Source organism: Paroedura picta, chromosome 3, assembly GCF_049243985.1.
Source record: "Paroedura picta isolate Pp20150507F chromosome 3, Ppicta_v3.0, whole genome shotgun sequence".
Taxonomy (NCBI): domain Eukaryota; kingdom Metazoa; phylum Chordata; class Lepidosauria; order Squamata; family Gekkonidae; genus Paroedura; species Paroedura picta.
In genome coordinates, this window is record NC_135371.1 from 128,536,097 (window position 1) to 128,554,315 (window position 18,219).

The window sequence follows — 18,219 nt, forward strand, 5'->3', positions numbered from 1 at the left end:
TTTATAAATGGGCTTTTTTTTCTAGTCCTTCATAATCCGCTGGGAATTTGCTTATGTTCGTGCTTCGCTATCACAGGCATAAATGAGCTATGTAACAGTCCATCAATCTGATACTCCTGTTTTGTGTTTTGCATTCCCTCCTAACGTGGCTGCAGGACCTCCGGTACATTTTCATTCCCTCAGATATACGTGATTACCTCATGATCAAATCTGCAGTGCTGGGCATCCCAGTTCCAGAAGGTTACGACCAAGGGGATGAGTAAGTACTGCCCTTTTTCTGCTTCCCCTGTTGCTGTTTCAGCCATCATGCCCTTGTAGGAGAGCCCCAAAACAAATCCAGCATGAACATCAGCGCTTCAAAGTATTCTGGGTTGGCATCTTTGAGGTTCAGTCTTTGCCCTCTTTCTTTTCAACTTTCACGTGTCTGTGTTTCCAGTATCCTGGTAGAGTAGCTGAGAGACAACCTTAAGGCTGGCAAGCTAGTTACATCATTGAAATATTTTCCTATAAGCAGCCTCTGCTCAAAGGCATTATCACTTTATGTTTTAGAAGTGGTTAAGAGTGGCAGCCTCTAATCTGGAGAACTGGGTTTTATTCCCTGCTCTTCCACACGCAGCCAGCTGGGTGACCTTAGGCTGTTCTCTCAGAGCTCTCTCAGCCTCACCTACCTCACAGGGTGTCTGTTGTGGGGAGAGGACGGGTAGGTGACTGTAAACTGCTTTTGAGACTCCTTTCGGTAGTAAAAAGTGAGGTTCAAAAAAACAGCTGTTCTTCTATCTCGTTCCCTCAAAATTACATTTGTAACAATTACAGAGTATTTGTCCTGCTTCATATTTGCTCCCACAACTGTGATGCTATGATACTTCTAGCTCTTTAGTTATGTTTAGATTTGTAATTATGGGTAGGGAAGTTACCTTATTTTCCCTTCCTTATATACGCTTTTCATCCTGTGAGTCTGTAAATAAAAAGATCTTTCTTGTTTAATATCTTTGACTTGGGGATATTGCAAATGCACAACCATCTATGTGCTTAAGCATTCTATTTCCTGAGAAGGTTGGGATCATAAAACACAGTGAGATGGTAGCATTTGGACACTATTCAACATTATTTAGCTTTTTTTAGTTGCATTTAATATTATAGCAATATTGGGCTGGAGGACTCATTTTGATTTTCTGCCTCAGGTACCAAAATATCTTGGGACTTGCCTTGAAATCTAGATATATTTCCCAGGGGTTTATTCAAAGTCTGGTTTCCAGGTGCCTAACAAACAGCACCTTTGTTCAGCTTATATTCTCAATTTCTTCCCCAGTCACGGGATCAGTTGAGAGCTAATTACCACTGGCTGAAAAACAGTTTTGTCTGATCTCTTAATGCAGGCCACAGAAATACTTTGGCTCTGAAATATCCGTAGGCAAGTTCAAGCTGCTGCACCCAGATTTCCTGCACTATCTCAAGGAGAGGTAAAGCTTTGCTCTTTAAATAAAGTCTGTTTATTGCTGACCCAAGGCCTAAGGTGTCTTAGTTGCTCCTTTTGCATTAGGAGGTGAAGGATGCTCATGTTTAAAAACTATGAGCATTATAAGTAGAATTATAAGTAGAAAGAGCAAGGAGGTTACTCAGTACTCTGATTGTAATTCTTGGAATTTTAGATGGGAATTGGGCTAGCAATGAGTGCATGAGACAATGAGTAATTTGTGTGGTTTGGGTGAAGTGTGTAAAAACCTTTGCCTTTGAGAACTGGAAACCCCATTTATGTCCTGCATGGTTTTTGGGAGCCAGTTTGACTGTAAGAAATGTGGTGCTGTCCTGTCAGAATTAAACCACTTGCTAGCACATGTGAGAAAAAGCAATTTTTCAAAATTGCCCCTACCTCAGGAAACCTGTATATGGAAAGCTAGCCTAGCAGAAAGTTGAGTAGGCTGGAAATCCCAAATCAGCCTGGTTTATGCAGCCCATGTCTCACGAACAACAGAGCCAGTTTTAAAGCTTCCTTCTAACCTTTTCCACAACCCATAAAGTTTCTGCTATAACCTTCTTTGTCTGTTACAGGTTTTTAAGATCTGAAATAATAAATACTCAATTTGGGTATCTCTACATGCCCAGCACTGGTGCCATCATGCTTCTAACAGCTTTGCACACCTGTGACCAGGTAAGATTAAAAAATACTCTTCCGAGTAAATGATAATTCTGAAGCCAAGGGGCCTGCAATTTAAAATTATTCCTAAGGGCCTTCTTCATGTCTTAATGGAGAGATTGAAATGAAGTTCTGTAGTGCAGTGGTCCCCAACCCGCGGGCCGTGGCCCGGTGCCGGGCCGCAAGGGCCTTGGCGCTGGGCCGCGGCTGCTTCTTCCCTCCCCCCCGAAGCTTCTTGCTTCGGGAGGGGAGGGAAGAGAAGCTTGCCGAGCCGCAAGCTAATCGGCCGCTTTGGCAGCCGATTTGCTGGCGGCCCGGAGGGGCCAGGAGGGGGAGCCGCGGCCACCGGCATGGCGGCGGCGCAAATGCGCATGCCGCGCACGCGCATTTGCGCCCCTGCCGGGCTAAAATGCACGTGCGCGGCAGTCCGCGCATGTACGTTTGCGCTGGGGCTGCCGCGTGTCCGCGGGCCCCCTAGCCGCCCTCTCCCTGCACTCCGGAGCAGCGGTCCGCAGCAGCCGAAAGATTGCGGACCGCTGCTGTAGTGGATTCTCACTCTCTTCTAAGTAACCCTCAGAGGCAGGCAATATGCAGCTCCCTCATTACATTCCAGTTCCACACAGCTTTCAAACGCTCTCTGCTCACCATGGAGGGAGGGAGGGAGGTGGCCAAGTTAGACCTTCCCCGGTTGCATGAGAAAATGGAAAGATGAGCCATTCCATCATCCATCTTAAGCTTTTAGTTATGTTCCATGCTCTTCTGTGTTGGGTGCTGCTAGCAAGCATGCCAGAGGCATGCAGGGCTGGGCATCATCCCATTTCTAACTCCCCGTGTCACTGTTGGTCCCTTTTAGGTGAGTGCCTATGGGTTCATCACGGAAAACTACCAGCAGTTCTCCGACCACTACTACGAGCGTGAGAAAAAGCCCTTGGTGTTCTACGCCAACCATGACATGCTGTTAGAGTCTGAACTGTGGAAACGTTTGCATCATGTTGGCATCATGAAGCTGTATCAGCACTGAAGGCAGCGCTTGCGTGTGGCTCTCTCAGCGTAAAAGGGCTCCTGTCCCACAGGAACTCTTCACCTGTCTTCTTGTCAGTCACAAGAGGAACAGATGCCGGAGGGTTCTGAATGTGAAGTGCAGTTTTAGAAGAAAGACCCTGTCGATGACTCAACCAGCATAGTCCAGAGACATTGCTGCGGAATCACACTATTGCCAGTTCTCTGGCTCAAAGAAAGCTGGGGCTAGATAGACGCTAAAGAAACAGACACAATTGGAGCAGCTCAGCCTCGATTTGCCTACTTTCAGTTATGTTTTTTTCCTAGAAGTGAGATGATCAGTCTTAGTGGAAGATGAAGCCTGACCTAGTATGGCAGTTCTTGGCATCCCTCCACTCCTCTTCCTTGCCAACGGAACTCATTGTAAAATGGGGCAATGGACCTTGGAGCATACTGCCTTTGCCGGGAGCCCGATATTGTCCCCATGGTGATAGCCACAGAACATTGCTTTTGTGTAGCAGCAATGCAGTGAACGAATGGCTGGGTGACAAAGCTTCAGAAGGTCTCCCGAAAGCAGCCAGCTGACTACTATGGCCCTATTGTGGGTCAACAAGTTCAGATTTTGTGATGTAGTGTGTGTGTGTGTTTGTGTGTGTGTGAGAGAGAGAGAGAGAGAGAGAGAGAGAGAGAATGTGAGTGTGAGAGATAAACTCTTAACTGTTCAAGGCATGAATGACAATGTGTACTGAAGCAACACCCTGATATTTTCATCTCAGGGCCGGGCACATATTTCTTTAGTCCTAATTGTATGGGGAAATTTCTTATACCCCTTTTTTATACACTGGTGGTTTTCAGGAGGCAAGGGTCCACTCCTTTTATTACAAGCCTGATTGAAAATTCTGTCCTTTAAGTTCACCTTAGTGTTACATAGATATGGATTGATCATGTGAAACATTCTCCTTGCTGGCTCAGAAGGTAGGATGAATTAATATTTGCAAGTTTGTAATTTGTGTTCATTTCCCCTGTGGAGTACTGAGCTAAACACCTTCATGCTACATTGGCAGCTAACTCAAAGCACTGCCTGACCTCCAGCTCAGGCTTGGGGAGCCTCATCAAGAATACTATACCTGACAGGCCAGGCATCCAACTAAGCACAACATTTCTGCTTACACCGTCCAGGGGTGTTCAGTTCAGTAATAGCCAGGTCAGTCTCTCCACACCCTGTAGAATGGACAGCTGATGGACTACTCCAGGGCTGCGTATATAATGTGCGTTGGGTGGAAAAAGTTTGCCAAGAAAATTTGAACTCTGTATAAATTGTATACATTTGTTTAAATTATGCAAACTAAATAAACTTAGCAACTCACACCAAAGCAAATGTTAGAGGCAGTCCTTCATACACAATGTCTAACAAATCAGAAATTGATTATTGACTGTAATTAATTGTAAAGCACTTGTTTAGAGTCATGTAGTCCATAGACATCTCAGCTACTTAGCAAACATTGTCTTTAACTAGTAGGAAGAAGTCCAAGTTTGAAAGCCTTTTGGAATCTACAAATACAACAGAATACAGTAACATGCTCCTAGGGGAATTAAACAGTAGAAACTTTGTTCCCCCTGATGTGAATCAAACTGATCAACATTTACTCAGATTTGGACATGAACTGTAAAACTTTCACATATTGCTTAGGAAATTTTCTTTGATCCAGTCTTGGAGTCCTACAGCACTCTCACCAGTGATGCTAGCTTAAGGCCCAGGATATTTGGGACTGCATGTGTGTCTTCTGATCACTCAAGTCACAAATTACCATCCTGCTTTGAGGTTTGCCTCACAACCATTAACATTCAACTCCCCACTCCCAAGTATTTCCCAGATGGGAGAGGAAAGGCAGGCCAATGACAGCACAGGGACCATATCTGGCCACAGGAACTGCAAACTGCTTGACATTATGAGGGTAAGTCAAAAAAAAGTATTGTCAGAAAACCATGGAAAGCTTTATTAAATCAAAATGGGGAAGGGTTGTTTCTTGACATATCCTCCAGCTAGGTCTATACACTTCTGAAGGGGGTGTTTCCATATTTCTGACCCTTCCCCAAAGAATTCTGTGCTCTTCAATTTATACCATATCAAAAAAGCAACTTTGGCATCCTGGCCTTTTTCTCACCAGTGTAGTTTTCAGTTTTCTTAATTTTCTTAAAACTTAACACTACTTAATTTTCCCTCAAGGACTTAAATCACATTTCTTGAGTTTTGGGAACAAAAACGATGCCTGAAGAGGCAAGAAGGAAACATTAGACTTACCTGAAGGTTTCTTCTCTTCAGTGGGGCAAAGTGGCTCTGGAAAATCTGCATGAGAATGCCTACCTGAGTGAGCAGAGGTGTTACCTTAACCCCCTGGATGAGTTTGGCCCCACTGAAGGAGAACAGGGCTGTAGAGAACAGTGAAATTCTCAAAGTGCAGCCCTTGCTACCCTTGAAGTATGTGCAGGTTGCATTGTCATGATAGGGAAAAAACTCCTTGGCCTACCTTTCCTGACCAATGCAGTTTTCAATTTTCTTAACACTTGTTCATGATATAAGCCCCCCTGTGATCATCCTGTGGCCCTTGGGAAAATAATTCTGTATGAACCCCAGTAGCAACACTTTTACTTATCCTCATATTAGGAGCATTGGTCCACAGGGCTAGAGCAGCTTCTAAGATACTGTAAAGTCCAAGTGCTGTTAAGAGCTTCTGAGTGGGAGAGGGAACCACTGTTAGGCCTCCAACCCCTTTTGAGGACACCTGGTTGGTCAAGTAGCTCTTCTCCTTTCAGCACCAGTAGAGGCAATTCTCAGACCACAATAATTTCCCCATCTTTAATGCAGACAGAACAGGATCGGAGTGATTGTGCACAAAGAGCAAAGAAACCATTAAGGCTCTGTCTTTCACTGCTTTCAACAACAACAACAAGCCTTTAATAGCATATAAAAGTACAATATAAGAAGGGAAAGTGCAAAAGGATCCACTGTTAGTACAGCTACAAAGGCAAAGATCATGCTTTAGACATAATACATTCACGATTTCTCATGGCAAGATATAAAAACTTTGCAACTGGTTCAATTATATCAGGGTTCTGGGATGTCAAAAGAAACTGAGTCGTTCATCCGAATGCAGTTCTCTTTTACACAGCAGTGAGTTAAGAAATTTAGCTTGGATCGAAGAATAAAATGGACAATGGAAGAAAACGTGTGTAATTGATTCTATACAGCATTGTCCACATGGGCACAATCTAGCTGAATATGGGATCTGTTGAAATCTCCCATATAGAACAGAAGGTAGAGCATTAGTTCTAGCTAACATTAATGCTCTACACTGTTGTGGGATGATTAGATGGTAGAAGTACACAGCTAGGGGCTGAGAGCTTGGTGAGATCCCCAAGCTCAATGGCGAGCAAACGTTTCTAGCTTTACTGGTAAGTTCCTGCAGTTCTATGTCTAACAGTCTGCGTTTAATTGAATTAAATGCAGAATTTTCAGATATCAGATACAAGGAGTCTAAAGATATCCCTATAGATTTAATTTTTCCCTCAATGTGTCTTAACCAAGTAGATGACTCATGTTCAGATAGCATGAGGGAAATTAGACTATTGGGGTCAGATCTAAAATGAATGCGAAGCCAGAACTTGATTGTTAACAACCATGCTCTGGTTTCCAATAGTCTTTGGCTGGTTTCTAGACATAGGACTGCGTAAGAGACACAGTTCGGGGTCCCAAGGATTTTACGAAGGAAGACAGATTGGAGACTTTCGACTGCTTGGTTAAAAGCGTTGATCCAAATAGGGATGCCATAGAACAGTTGGGCACTTAGTTTCCCATTGAATACTTTGAGGGCTGCTGGCACGTACTGGTTACCACTGGTGTAGAAGAAACGTGTAATTGCCAGGGCACTAGTTTTTGCAGATGTGATTGCATATTTCCTCTGTGTAGCCCAATTTGCATTATGGTGAAAAAATATTCCCAAGTATTTGAAGCTTTTAACTTGTTCAATATTGCTACCACTTACATTCCATTTAAGAGGCTTCCAAGGCTTTCCAAAAACCACAATTTTTGACTTCTCAAAGTTCAGAGCAAGTTTGTTTACTTCACTGCTTTCAAAAGAAACTGATCTTGCAGATGGGCTTGTCCCCACCTGCAAAGGGTTAATACGGCAGCAGTTAAGGTGACCAGATTGTCCCATTTTTGGAGGGACATCTGGGGGCGCCTGGCAAATTGTACTTACCGTATATACTCTCATATAAGCCGACCGGCATATAAACCGAGGCACCTCATTTTAGCACAAAATCTGGGCAAATTTATTAACTCGCATATAAGCCGAGGGTGGGAAATACAGCAGTTACTGGTAAATTTACATTAATTGAGGCACCAGTAGGTTCAATGTTTTTGAATATTTATTTCAAAGAAAAACAAACTAGCTCTGTAAAGTGCAAAAGAGGGCCACGAAACCAGAGCAGAACAACAGTGCCTGAAGTTGGCAACCTCCTACAAAAAATACAACAGCTACCAAACCGGGAGAATGGACTACTTTAACTACAGCTACAGTGCCCTCCCAAAACAGAGTACTGAAATAAAGAACTGTAAAAATCGACTTTTAAAAGAAACACAACCCCAAGAGAAAAAGGCAAACAATGCTGCCCCTCAGAAAAAAGAAAAAAACATTAGGAGAAACAGTAAATCCCAAATTACCCCCAAAACCCACCTCACCCCACCCACAGAAGCCAAAAGAATAGTTTGGAAGACGTGAATGTAAAGGAAAAAGATCAGAGTCCCTCAGTCATGCAACAAGCATGATTAATTTGTGGTGATCCTACCTTTCCCCCACATTACCCTGGAGTGGATATAATCCTCAATATTTGAAAAAGTGGCATCAGGATGAGTGCAGATCTCTGCTCTTTGTGAAATAATTCAGCCTCATGCTTCCAATGCTGTAGCAAAAAAGTCTTCCATGATTGGCCAGGGCGTCAGTTCAAAGTGTTCCTGGTTCCCAGTTGCAAGGCTTCCCTTAGTGACTGCACTCCAAGAGCCCTAACTTCTCTGAGCAGAGATTAGCCTTTTGGTTTTTCCCCCCTCCTTTGCTGTCTCCAATCCTCCTCCATTCAAGAAAAGGAGACTCCTGCTGCATTTCTCTCTCTCTCTCCCTCCCATTCTGAGCTTCTACAATTGATTGCAGAACACTTTCTGTTTCAATGGGGGGGGGGGGTAGAGGAAGATCCGAGTTCAAATCGATCTGAAATCAGCAGGATCCACAATGGAAAAAACAAAGTGCAGAATCAGCCCAGGTTCTGTGGATCATGGGACCTGCCTGGACAAGAGACTGGGCCTATGATCAGCAGGCCTTCTCTGGCAGGTGGAGGGGATGAACTGGCTGGATTCCAATCCAATGCGTTTAGGGTAGTCTGCAAGGGATGGGACTATATAAATAGCTAGTTCTGATCACTCAGTTCCACAGTAAAGTTCATGGCTTTTCTAGGTAACTAAACAGCGAAACCTTACTTAATTAAAAAAAATATTGAGTTAGAGAATAGGCAGCAACAAGCTCTTCACTCCATTTATTTATTACATTTATTAGTTTTATTATATTTATATACCACCCTCCCCAAATACTCATATTTTTTTCACTTCACAATGAAAGGCTCAGAAGTCAGGAGCATTCTTATTAGCCCACAGGGAAGGGCAATATAAACAGTTTAATATTAATAAACAAATCTATAAAGAATGACTGCTCTTTCTACAGATGGAAACATGACTGCAGATTTTCGGTTAAACCCAATCAAAACTTTATGTCGGAGGTGTGTTTTTAATCACATGTTTAATAGAAGCAACACTAAATCTTTAGTACAGATTATGTAAATATTCATAATTTGAGAGAAATCAGTCATTCTCTTCTTCATCTTCTTCACCTTCACCTTCACCATCCCCCTCTCCACTTTCTGGTCCTTCACTCATAACCTCTGTTGAAGGGGCGTTCTCCGATTTCTCAGCAGGTATCTCTATGTCTTCATCTGTTGCTGAAGATGCTGCTTTTGGACTGGTGGCCTCTGTTGTTTCTGAACTCTTTTTCTCAATGGATTTATCAGAAGGAGTAGTTGGTGGTGGTGGTGGTGGTGGTGGTGGAGGAGGAGGAGAAGCAGGAGGAGAAGCAAGTTCTGCTGGTGATGAAGGTGGTTCCAGCATTGGTTCAGATAATATTTTTTCAACACTGGGCTCTCATAACGGTGGGGTTCCCATGCTAGAACTGGTCAGATCCACTTCCTCAAAGGATTCTTCATTATGCAGTTTGTCCAGTGTGTTATTCTCTAGTTCATCAGGATTATAATACATATCTTTGAGCCAATGAGGCTTATCCATGGTGTTCTGGGAAGCTCTTCATCTGGCAGGAGTTTCTTTTCTTTGCCCAGAAAGCTCTTCTCCTTGGCTGCAAGAACACTGAGACCAGACCTCAATTAGGCAGATAACAATGATAATCAGAATGAAGGCGTTCACTGAAATAGCCAAGAGCAGCTTGTTCCAATATGCTGGAATCCCCTCATTTGCTAGCCTGCCTGAAGGCTTCTTCAGTTATGGTGTTCTTGCTGTGGTCATATCAGCTGCATCCAAGGAGGGCCAAATATTCCATAGGGAGGAGGTTTCATTGACGTGTTCACTCAAGAGTTTCATGAGGAGGTCCGTTTCAGTGATGAGTTCCGCACAAGCCACCTGGAGTGTGGGTGACGTGCAATCTATTTTCAGGATGCGGATCATGTGAGAGATTAGTTTCCTCACCGGTGTGTTTGGGATGAGGTCAGTCAACTTCTCATTCAGCTCATTTTCAAAGACTTCACCCTCACCCTGAATGTTGTCATATTGATGTCGCAAGAAGCCCCAAGGGAGAGAAACAGAAGTCCCCTGAGGGCTCATTCAAGGAGGGTTCTGAGTCACCTGCTGAGATTTCTCCTGCAACATGTTTAGTTCCCTGTAGGAGCGGTTTCAGCAGGTCTTCTTTAGTCAATATCTGTGACCCAAGTACCTTCTTCAGTACTACCACAGAGTTTTCACCATTAGGGAGGTTAGTCAAGTCACTGTCTTCACTGTCCACTTCCATGGAGCCTTTGGGCTCAAGAACATTCGTCCGAGAGTCTGGAATGGAGCATTTCCAAGGGGATGGCAGAGCTGCTTGGTGGGACAGAAGAAACAGAAGGGTGTACTGAAATTCTGGGCCTTCCGTTAGTTTCTTCCTGCTATCTGCAGACCTTTTCCTGGCCTCATTTGTTGGCTTCCCTAAAACAAGGTCAGACTGCTCATTTTGCACAGTTGCCTCTGTACTGACCTTGTTGAGATCAACAATTTGTTCTTTCAGCGTTGCTTGCAGGAGACTGGTGAGAAAGAAAAGTTTTTTAAACTCACTGCCCAGTTTACGTCCAAAGGCTCATCTGCCTTCTTCTGCATTAACTGCTTGACCAAATTTAACAGGTTAAAATTGGCAACTAAGCTGGAGTAGTTCTGGGCCAAAACCAGAGAGTTGTGTTCAGTTCTCTCCGCCATGGCATTGTCGTGCATGGCCTCCCTAGGCAAAATGTTAAGCATGCTGCTGCCATTCAATTTTCTCATTTCTAATGCCTTTGTGGTTTCTTGCATCAGAGGCTCTTCTTTTTCACACAGAGTTACATTTTTCATCACATGACCCTGTGCACTCCAACTTGACAATGTCACCCAAAGCATCAATGTCCTCCTGAATCCGGCAAATACAGCAGGACAGCTTCTTGGGCAAGACGAGCTTCCTCAAATGCAGAGAGGTCTGCAGCAGATTCTCCAGTATCCCAGTTGTCACTTCAGTGGCGTCAAGGTTTAGGACCTGCAGCACGGGCAGCCTGTAAAAAAGGAATCCTGAATGACCGCCAGGGGATTGTGGCTGAGATCCACCTTGAGCAAAAACTGCATGCCAGGCCAGGCCCGGAATGTCCCCTCAGTGATCTGTTCCATGATGTTGCCACTGAGGTTTATAATCTGCAGGAAAGGGACAGCCTCAAATGCATTCCTGTCGATAACCTGTATTTTATTGCATGATGACAAGTCCAGGTAGGTAAGCAAGAAGAAGCCTTCCAGAGATGAGTTTTGAAGCCTCGTCAAGTTGTCGTCCTTGAGAACCAAGTATTCAGTCCAGGGATAGGCCCTCCACACTTCTTTTCCAATAGAGGAAATCACATTTCTGGTAAAGTCCAAGTACATGAAAGGATGAGGATCAACTCCTGGCTTGGGAAGAGGAATTTGGTGGAATGCAGGAGAGTCGGTGATCCTGCTGCAGTCGAGGATTTCCAAACTGCAGTGGCAGGAGGCAGGGCAAGGCCCTTGAGCTCCCGCTAGCCCCGTAAGAGGCCCCAGTAGAATCCAAAGGAAGAGGTTAGCGTGAGCCATATCAGCTGGTGTATGCCACCGAGCAGGTCTTGGCAGACTGCACAGCAACCACTGTGGGCAAGCTTTATGTATGTCTGAAGATGATTGTGACATCATTTAGCAGGATACTCAGCATCATAGCCTAGCCATCCCTATGGCAACAATGAAATCTTTGCTTGAAAGGCAAGGGATGATGGGCTTGAGACACTGAAAGCAGCTGGGTATTGGCTACAGGTTACCGAATCATAGAATCATGGCGCTGAAAGGGGTCTCCAGGGTCACCTAGTCCAATCCCCTGCACAATGCAGGAAACATAACTACCTTGGCCCCCACAGTGACCCCAATTCCATGCCCAGATGACACATCTTCTGAAATGTTTTAAATCTACTGTCATAATAGTATAATACTAATGTTGTTAGGCACTGGCAAACCACCCCATATTGAGTCTGTCATGAAAATGCTGGAGGGCATCATCCCATGGGTCAGACATGACCTGGTACTTGCACAGGGGATACCTTTACCTTTAATGTTGTTCTATGTACAATAATAATACAATGTACAGCATATCCCTAACAGAACTGTAACTGGATTACATGCGATCTCACAATATATAATTTGTTAGAATCTGATGTATTTTTTACCAAAACATTTTGACCAAAACCATCAAATATGGATAAAAATACCAACATTATCATTACTATTATTATTATTATTATTATTAATATTCTATTTATTTCTCGCCACTCCCTACAGGCTCGTGGTGGGTAACAAAAACATCCTTTTTAACATCTCCAGCAACAAAGAGGATGTCAATACCATTTTTGGCATTCTTGGTGGGGTATAAACCATCTTATTGATATTTAATGAAGGTTATTTTAAAAAATCAGCATGTCATGGTAGGTAAATAGTTTCTGTCATTGTCATCTCCAAGTCAATTTAATCATTCCTTTTTCCTTTCTCTGTATCTCCTAAATACAGGATAGATATTTGGGTGAGTAGGTCCATTTAATCGATAGATTCAATATAGTTATTTGATGTTGTAGGGACAAAAGGGTACTATGAGTACTGTAAATACTTGCATATAAGCCGACCCGCATATAAGACGAGGCACCTAATCTCACCACAAAATCTGGGCAAATTTATTAACTCCCATATAAGCCGAGGATGGGAAATGCAGCAGTTACTGGTAAATTTACATTAATTGAGGCACCAGTAGGTTCAATGTTTTTGAATACTTATTTCAAAGAAAAAACAGTAAACTAGCTCTGTCAGTGCAAAAGAGGGCCAGCAAACCAGACAGAGCAGAACAACAGTGCCTGAAGTTGGCAACCTCCTACAAAAAGTACAACGGCCACCAAAGTGGGAAAATGGACTGCTTTAACTACAGCTACAGTGCCCTCCCAAAACAGATTACTGAAATAAAGAACTATAAAAACCAACATTTAAAAGAAACACAACCCCAAGAGAAAAAGGCAAACAATGCTGCCTCTGAGAAAAAAGAAATAAACATTAGAAGAAACAGTAAATCCCAAAGCACCCCCAAAACTCACCCCCAGAAACCAAAAGAATAGTTTGGAAGAAGTGAAGGCAAAAGGGAAAAAGAAGATCAGAGTCCCTCAGTCAAACCCTTGCTGTCCTACAAGCAGCCAGAGCAAGCAAGCTTCAGCTGGCAAGAGGCTTGCAGAAGCAATGTAAGGATTGGCTGGCTGGGAGCAGGCATTTCAATTACCGTATATACCCGCGTAGAAGCTGAGGAGGCCTTTTTCGGGGTGAATACTGTGCTGAAAAACTCATTTTATACACGAGTATATACCGTATGTTGAAATTTTAAAAATATATATTACAATACTAGTTTTGCGTTCCATGTGTTCCATGAACATTTTTGTTGCTCCATATAGACCAAATTTTTAATCAAGAACCCCCCCCCCCCTGTCAATGGTGTCCCGCTTTGCCAGTGTTACAATCTGGTCACCTCTAAGGCTACTGCACCTTCTCAGAAGGGGGTGCCTTGATCCTATGACTACTGTTGCAGACACAAAGTCCCTCTCAAGCTAAGTAAGCAATAAGTAGTCACCCAGAAGCAGAGAAAGCAAGCTTATTAGCACAAGCAACCTTCCAGAGCCCACAGTGGTGTTTGTAAGAGAATTAAGCGCAACTAGCCTGGAAGAAAACAAAGTTTGAGTCCAGTGGCACCTTTAAGACCAACACAAAGCTTTTTCAAGGTATAAGCATCCATGTGCATTTCCTTTTGTGTGCTTGTATAAAACTTTGTTGGTCTGAAAGGTGCCACTGGCCTCAAACCTCGTTCTGCTGCTTCAGCCCGCTTGAATCTAGCTGGCAGGAGAGCAGTGTCAGGTCAGTTTTGTTCAGCAGGGACGTTTCAGTGGCTAGTGACAGACGGAGAATTGCGGGAGCACAATAGGGAAAAGGTGGAGTGTAATCTGAAACAATTTCCCACTTTCTATAATTGCATAAATGTTGAATGATCTTTTTTCTTTTGTGTGGTTTCTTTTGTCAGGGGTAGGAAGAAGGCAGGGGGAGGAGAAAAATATAAGCGGGGCATCTACAGAGCAAACAATACAAAAAAAACTGAGTAAGGAGTGGGGTGGAAGTAACACAAACTAATCACAGGAGAGAAAATCATTTTGGCCCATGAATGTATGCTGTCTGGGCCATAAGCACAGGGCCCCTACGCTTCCATGCCATAAAATCTGCAGTAAATGTGCACATTGCCTATCACTGCCATTTCTTCCTCTTCCCAGTCGCACAATACAGCACATGTTATCATCATGCATTAGCAAAAACTGGGACCAGTGAGACTAATTCGACACTGCATTACAACCAAATGCCTTAGGTTGGAGCAACTCTGTGCAAGGTTACACAGTGAGAGACTGAGCTCCCTGACCCAGGAAAGTGACCTTATCATGAACTTATTAGGAGTTCAAAAGCCTTTTCTTTAATGAGAACTACTTTGGAGTAACCAACAATATCCTGAGCCACCCCCTTGCCCCATGCACCTTACCAAGAGCCAGCTTTGTCGAACGGTTAGGACTGCGGACTTCTAATCTAGCAAGCTGGGTTTGATTCTGCACTCCCCCACATGCAACCAGCTGGGTGACCTTGGGCCCATCACAGCACTGATAAAACTGTTCTGACTGAGCAGTGATATCAGGGCTCTCTCAGCCTCACCTCCCTCACAGGGTGTCTGTTGTGGGGAGAGGAAAGGAAAGGCAAATGTAAGCTGCTTTGAGACTCCTTTGGGTAGAGAAAAGCAGCATACAAGAACCAACTCTTCTTCTTCAAGTTTTCTTCTGTCTTGGAAAGCTAAGCTTGCCATGAAGAGGGCAACACCATCCTCTAGGTGCCAGTAATATTGTATAAGTGAATATATGACTGCTTTCTTGCCTCTTAGCTCTGGATTTTGTCATTTGAAGCATTCCTGGTGCATCACCCTATATTCCTTTACGATGAGCAGGACTGCTCAGTGGACTCTGCAGATTAGTATCTGATATAATTAGCTAGTTTGTTGACCTTTACATCAGTGAAAAAGGCTACACACTAATCTGGGAAGCCGAGAGTTTTTTTGAAGTGGGCAACAAGCACTGGGCATTTCCCCTCTCACACAGCCCAGCAAAATGCTTACACTAACACGGTGTCTGCTGAGACACATGTTGCACCCCCATGAAACTTACAGATGCTAGGAAGGTGAACTACAATTAAATAATAATGGTGAGCCATCAGGTCACTGCTGACCCTTGATGACCCCAGGATTGCAGGGTTTTCAAAGCAAGAGATGTTCAGAGGGCTGGGCTCCCTTGGTGGTTTCCCATCCAAGGACAAGCCCTGCTTACCTGCCATGCTCTGACAAGATTGGGCAAGGCTGGCCTATCAGACTGTTGGCAAACAAAACAAATGGGCTCATACAAAATTCTGGTTGCTGGGCTGAAAGACACACGCTACGTACATGGACTCAAGGTCATCCAATGAAGCTGATGAACAGTACCCTTGGGGCAGACCAAAGGAAATACTTCTTTAGACAGGGATTAAAACGTGGTCTTGGCCACAGGCACAGACAGCTTTAAAAGGGGATTGATTTATGGACAATAGGTCTATCAGTGGCTAGTCGCCAATGTGATTAAAGGGAACCTCTGAATCCCAGGGCCAGGAGAGAACATCAGGGGAAAGCCTCGACCTCTATGCCCTGTTGCTGCACCTTCAGAGGAACTAGTTGGCCAGTGTGTGAGACAGGACTATATGAACAGAAGAGTTCTGTTAGACTGCTGTCAGCCCCGCCTACCTCACAGGTTACCTGTTATAGGGAGAGGAAGGGAAAGGTGTTTGTAAGCCACTTTGGGACTCCTGCATATCATATAGTGAAAAGTGAGGTTTAAAAAACAACTTTTCTCTTTCTTATGTTCTCACATACAAACTTGTATTAGCTGAGGGGGGTGGGAGTGGGGAGGAAAATAAGAGCTCCAGCTCTGCCTCCAAGTATATCGAGATTAGCATGGGTTTCAGAACTTGCCCACTGAAATGTTGCAAGATGAGCAGATTCCCACACCAGCTGGAGTTTTGATTTGATATGGGGTGGAGGCAAAACGGGGCAAGATAGATCCCATCCAGATGCCCCCAGCTAGCCTGATCCTGTCAAGTCTCAGAAGCTAAGTGGGGTCGGCCCTGGATGGACCATAAAAGAAATCCTGGGTCACCAGACAGGCAATAGCAAACCACCTCTAAACGTCTCTTGCCTTAAAGCCAGATGGAGCTGCCATAAAGCAGCTGTGACCGGGTGGCATTTTAAATCCACACAAGCCGCCATCTGTATAATTGATTAAGATTGTGTTGTTGCAGAAAGAACATCTGGGTTTAGTTGATCAAGTTTGCCTAGTCTCCAAATCCCACAGTAGATAGTCCGTTACACATATGAAGCCTTAAACTGAATCAGACACTGGTCTATCATGATCAATGCCGCCTAGTGTGACTGGCAGTGGCTCTCCAGGGTCTAGGGCAGAGACCCTCACATCATCTTTCACCTGGAGGTAATAGGAGTGCAAAATAGATGAATTTTGCTCCCTTTGGTTAGTGTGGCACTTTCCTTCAGAGATTCCCCCCCACACACACACACACCCCATCTCAGATCCTTGTCTCAACAGCTGCATATTCTTTACTAGCTTGCACTACTCAGCCTTCCATCCTTCCGAGGTCAGTAAAATGAGTACCCAGCTTGCTGGGGGGTAAACGGTAATGACCGGGGAAGGCACTGGCAAACCACCCCGTATTGAGTCTGCCATGAAAACGCTAGAAGGCATCATCCCAAGGGTCAGGCATGACTCAGTGCTTGCACAGGGGATACCTTTACCTTTTATCTTACTTCATTTTGCTTTGTTCACATATGGTACAGAAAAAAGTTCATGATGTAGAGCAGTGGTCCCCAACTCGCAGCCCAGTGCCAGGCCGCAAAGGCCTTGGCACCGGGCCGTGGCTCCCTCTCCCCGCCACCCCCCCCGCAGTAAAAAACTTCCCGGGCCGCAAGCTTCTTACTGTGAGGGGGGGAGGGAATCTGGGCCGCGCCCGCGCATTGCGCATACGCAGCATGTGTGGCTGAAATTGCGCATGCGCGGCACTTTCACGCATGTGTGCATGCACAAAAGTGCTGCACATGCACGATTTCGGCTGTGCACGGCGCATGTGCGGCCCGCCACGCTTGTGCAATGCGCAGGCGAGGCCGCACATACACGGCATGCGCGGGCGGGCAGTTGCCCTGCCGGTCCCCAGCCTCAAAAAGGTTGGGGACCACTGATGTAGAGCTTATCTGTACTTTGGGACTGGTTTTGGTTCCAGGTTGCACTACAGCTGATATTTTTAGTGATAAAGAAACCAGAGAAGTGTAGATGTTTTGCCATTTAGTAGTTAAAAAAAGTAGTAGTTATTTAAAAAAAAAAAAAGAGCCTCTTGTGGCGCAGAGTGGTAAGGCAGTCGTCTGAAAGCTTTGCCCATGAGGCTGGGAGTTCGATCCCAGCAGCCAGCTCAAGGTTGACTCAGCCTTCCATCCTTCCGAGGTCGGTAAAATGAGTACCCAGCTTGCTGGGGGGTAAACGGTAATGACTGGGGAAGGCACTGGCAAACCACCCCGTATTGAGTCTGCCATGAAAACGCTAGAGGGCGTCACCCCAAGGGTCAGACATGACTCGGTGCTTGCACAGGGGATACCTTTACCTTTAGTTAAAAAAAAATCTTACCTCCCTATTGTAAGTTGACAATAATGATATTAATCTGTAATATAAAAATGAAAGCCTTTTTTGCAGGATATTTATAAGCACCTTTATGTACCAATCAAATGCAGATTATGTGGCAATTATAGAAAAATGCTCGTTATAGTAGGCAGGGTCCACATGGGTGGTAGATAAGATTTCTATTCATGGGGCCAGATGTGTGGTAGGCAAACTTTGCCCTTTCTCCATAGGACTGAGCAGCACCAAGTCATATGCGCAAGAAACTAAAGGGATGTATTTGTTTAAAGCAGCAATTAGTGTACAAGGACAGAGGCAGGACTAGGCAATTCCCAAATGGGTCCCAGATGACCCATGGACTCAATCCTGTAGAAACTGAGCAGAAGCATCATGAAAGAGCCTGGACCCAAACACAGGTCGATATTCTTGGCTATACTAAGTGAGAGAAC

At 44.5% G+C, this 18,219-nt stretch overlaps 1 protein-coding gene across 1 annotated transcript in view; it reads left to right on the plus strand.

Annotated features, from left to right (window-relative positions):
• ST6GALNAC2 (ST6 N-acetylgalactosaminide alpha-2,6-sialyltransferase 2) overlaps nt 1-9,074 on the plus strand; it is a 46,089-nt gene extending 37,015 nt beyond the window's left edge. Inside the window, exons 7-10 of the mRNA XM_077327684.1 lie at nt 156-259; nt 1,377-1,460; nt 2,050-2,149; nt 2,988-9,074. Coding sequence (XP_077183799.1) covers nt 156-259; nt 1,377-1,460; nt 2,050-2,149; nt 2,988-3,155 — 456 coding nt within the window. The 3' untranslated portion in view covers nt 3,156-9,074. The remainder of the gene's footprint in view (nt 1-155; nt 260-1,376; nt 1,461-2,049; nt 2,150-2,987) is intronic.
• The last annotated feature ends 9,145 nt before the right edge of the window (nt 9,075-18,219 follow it).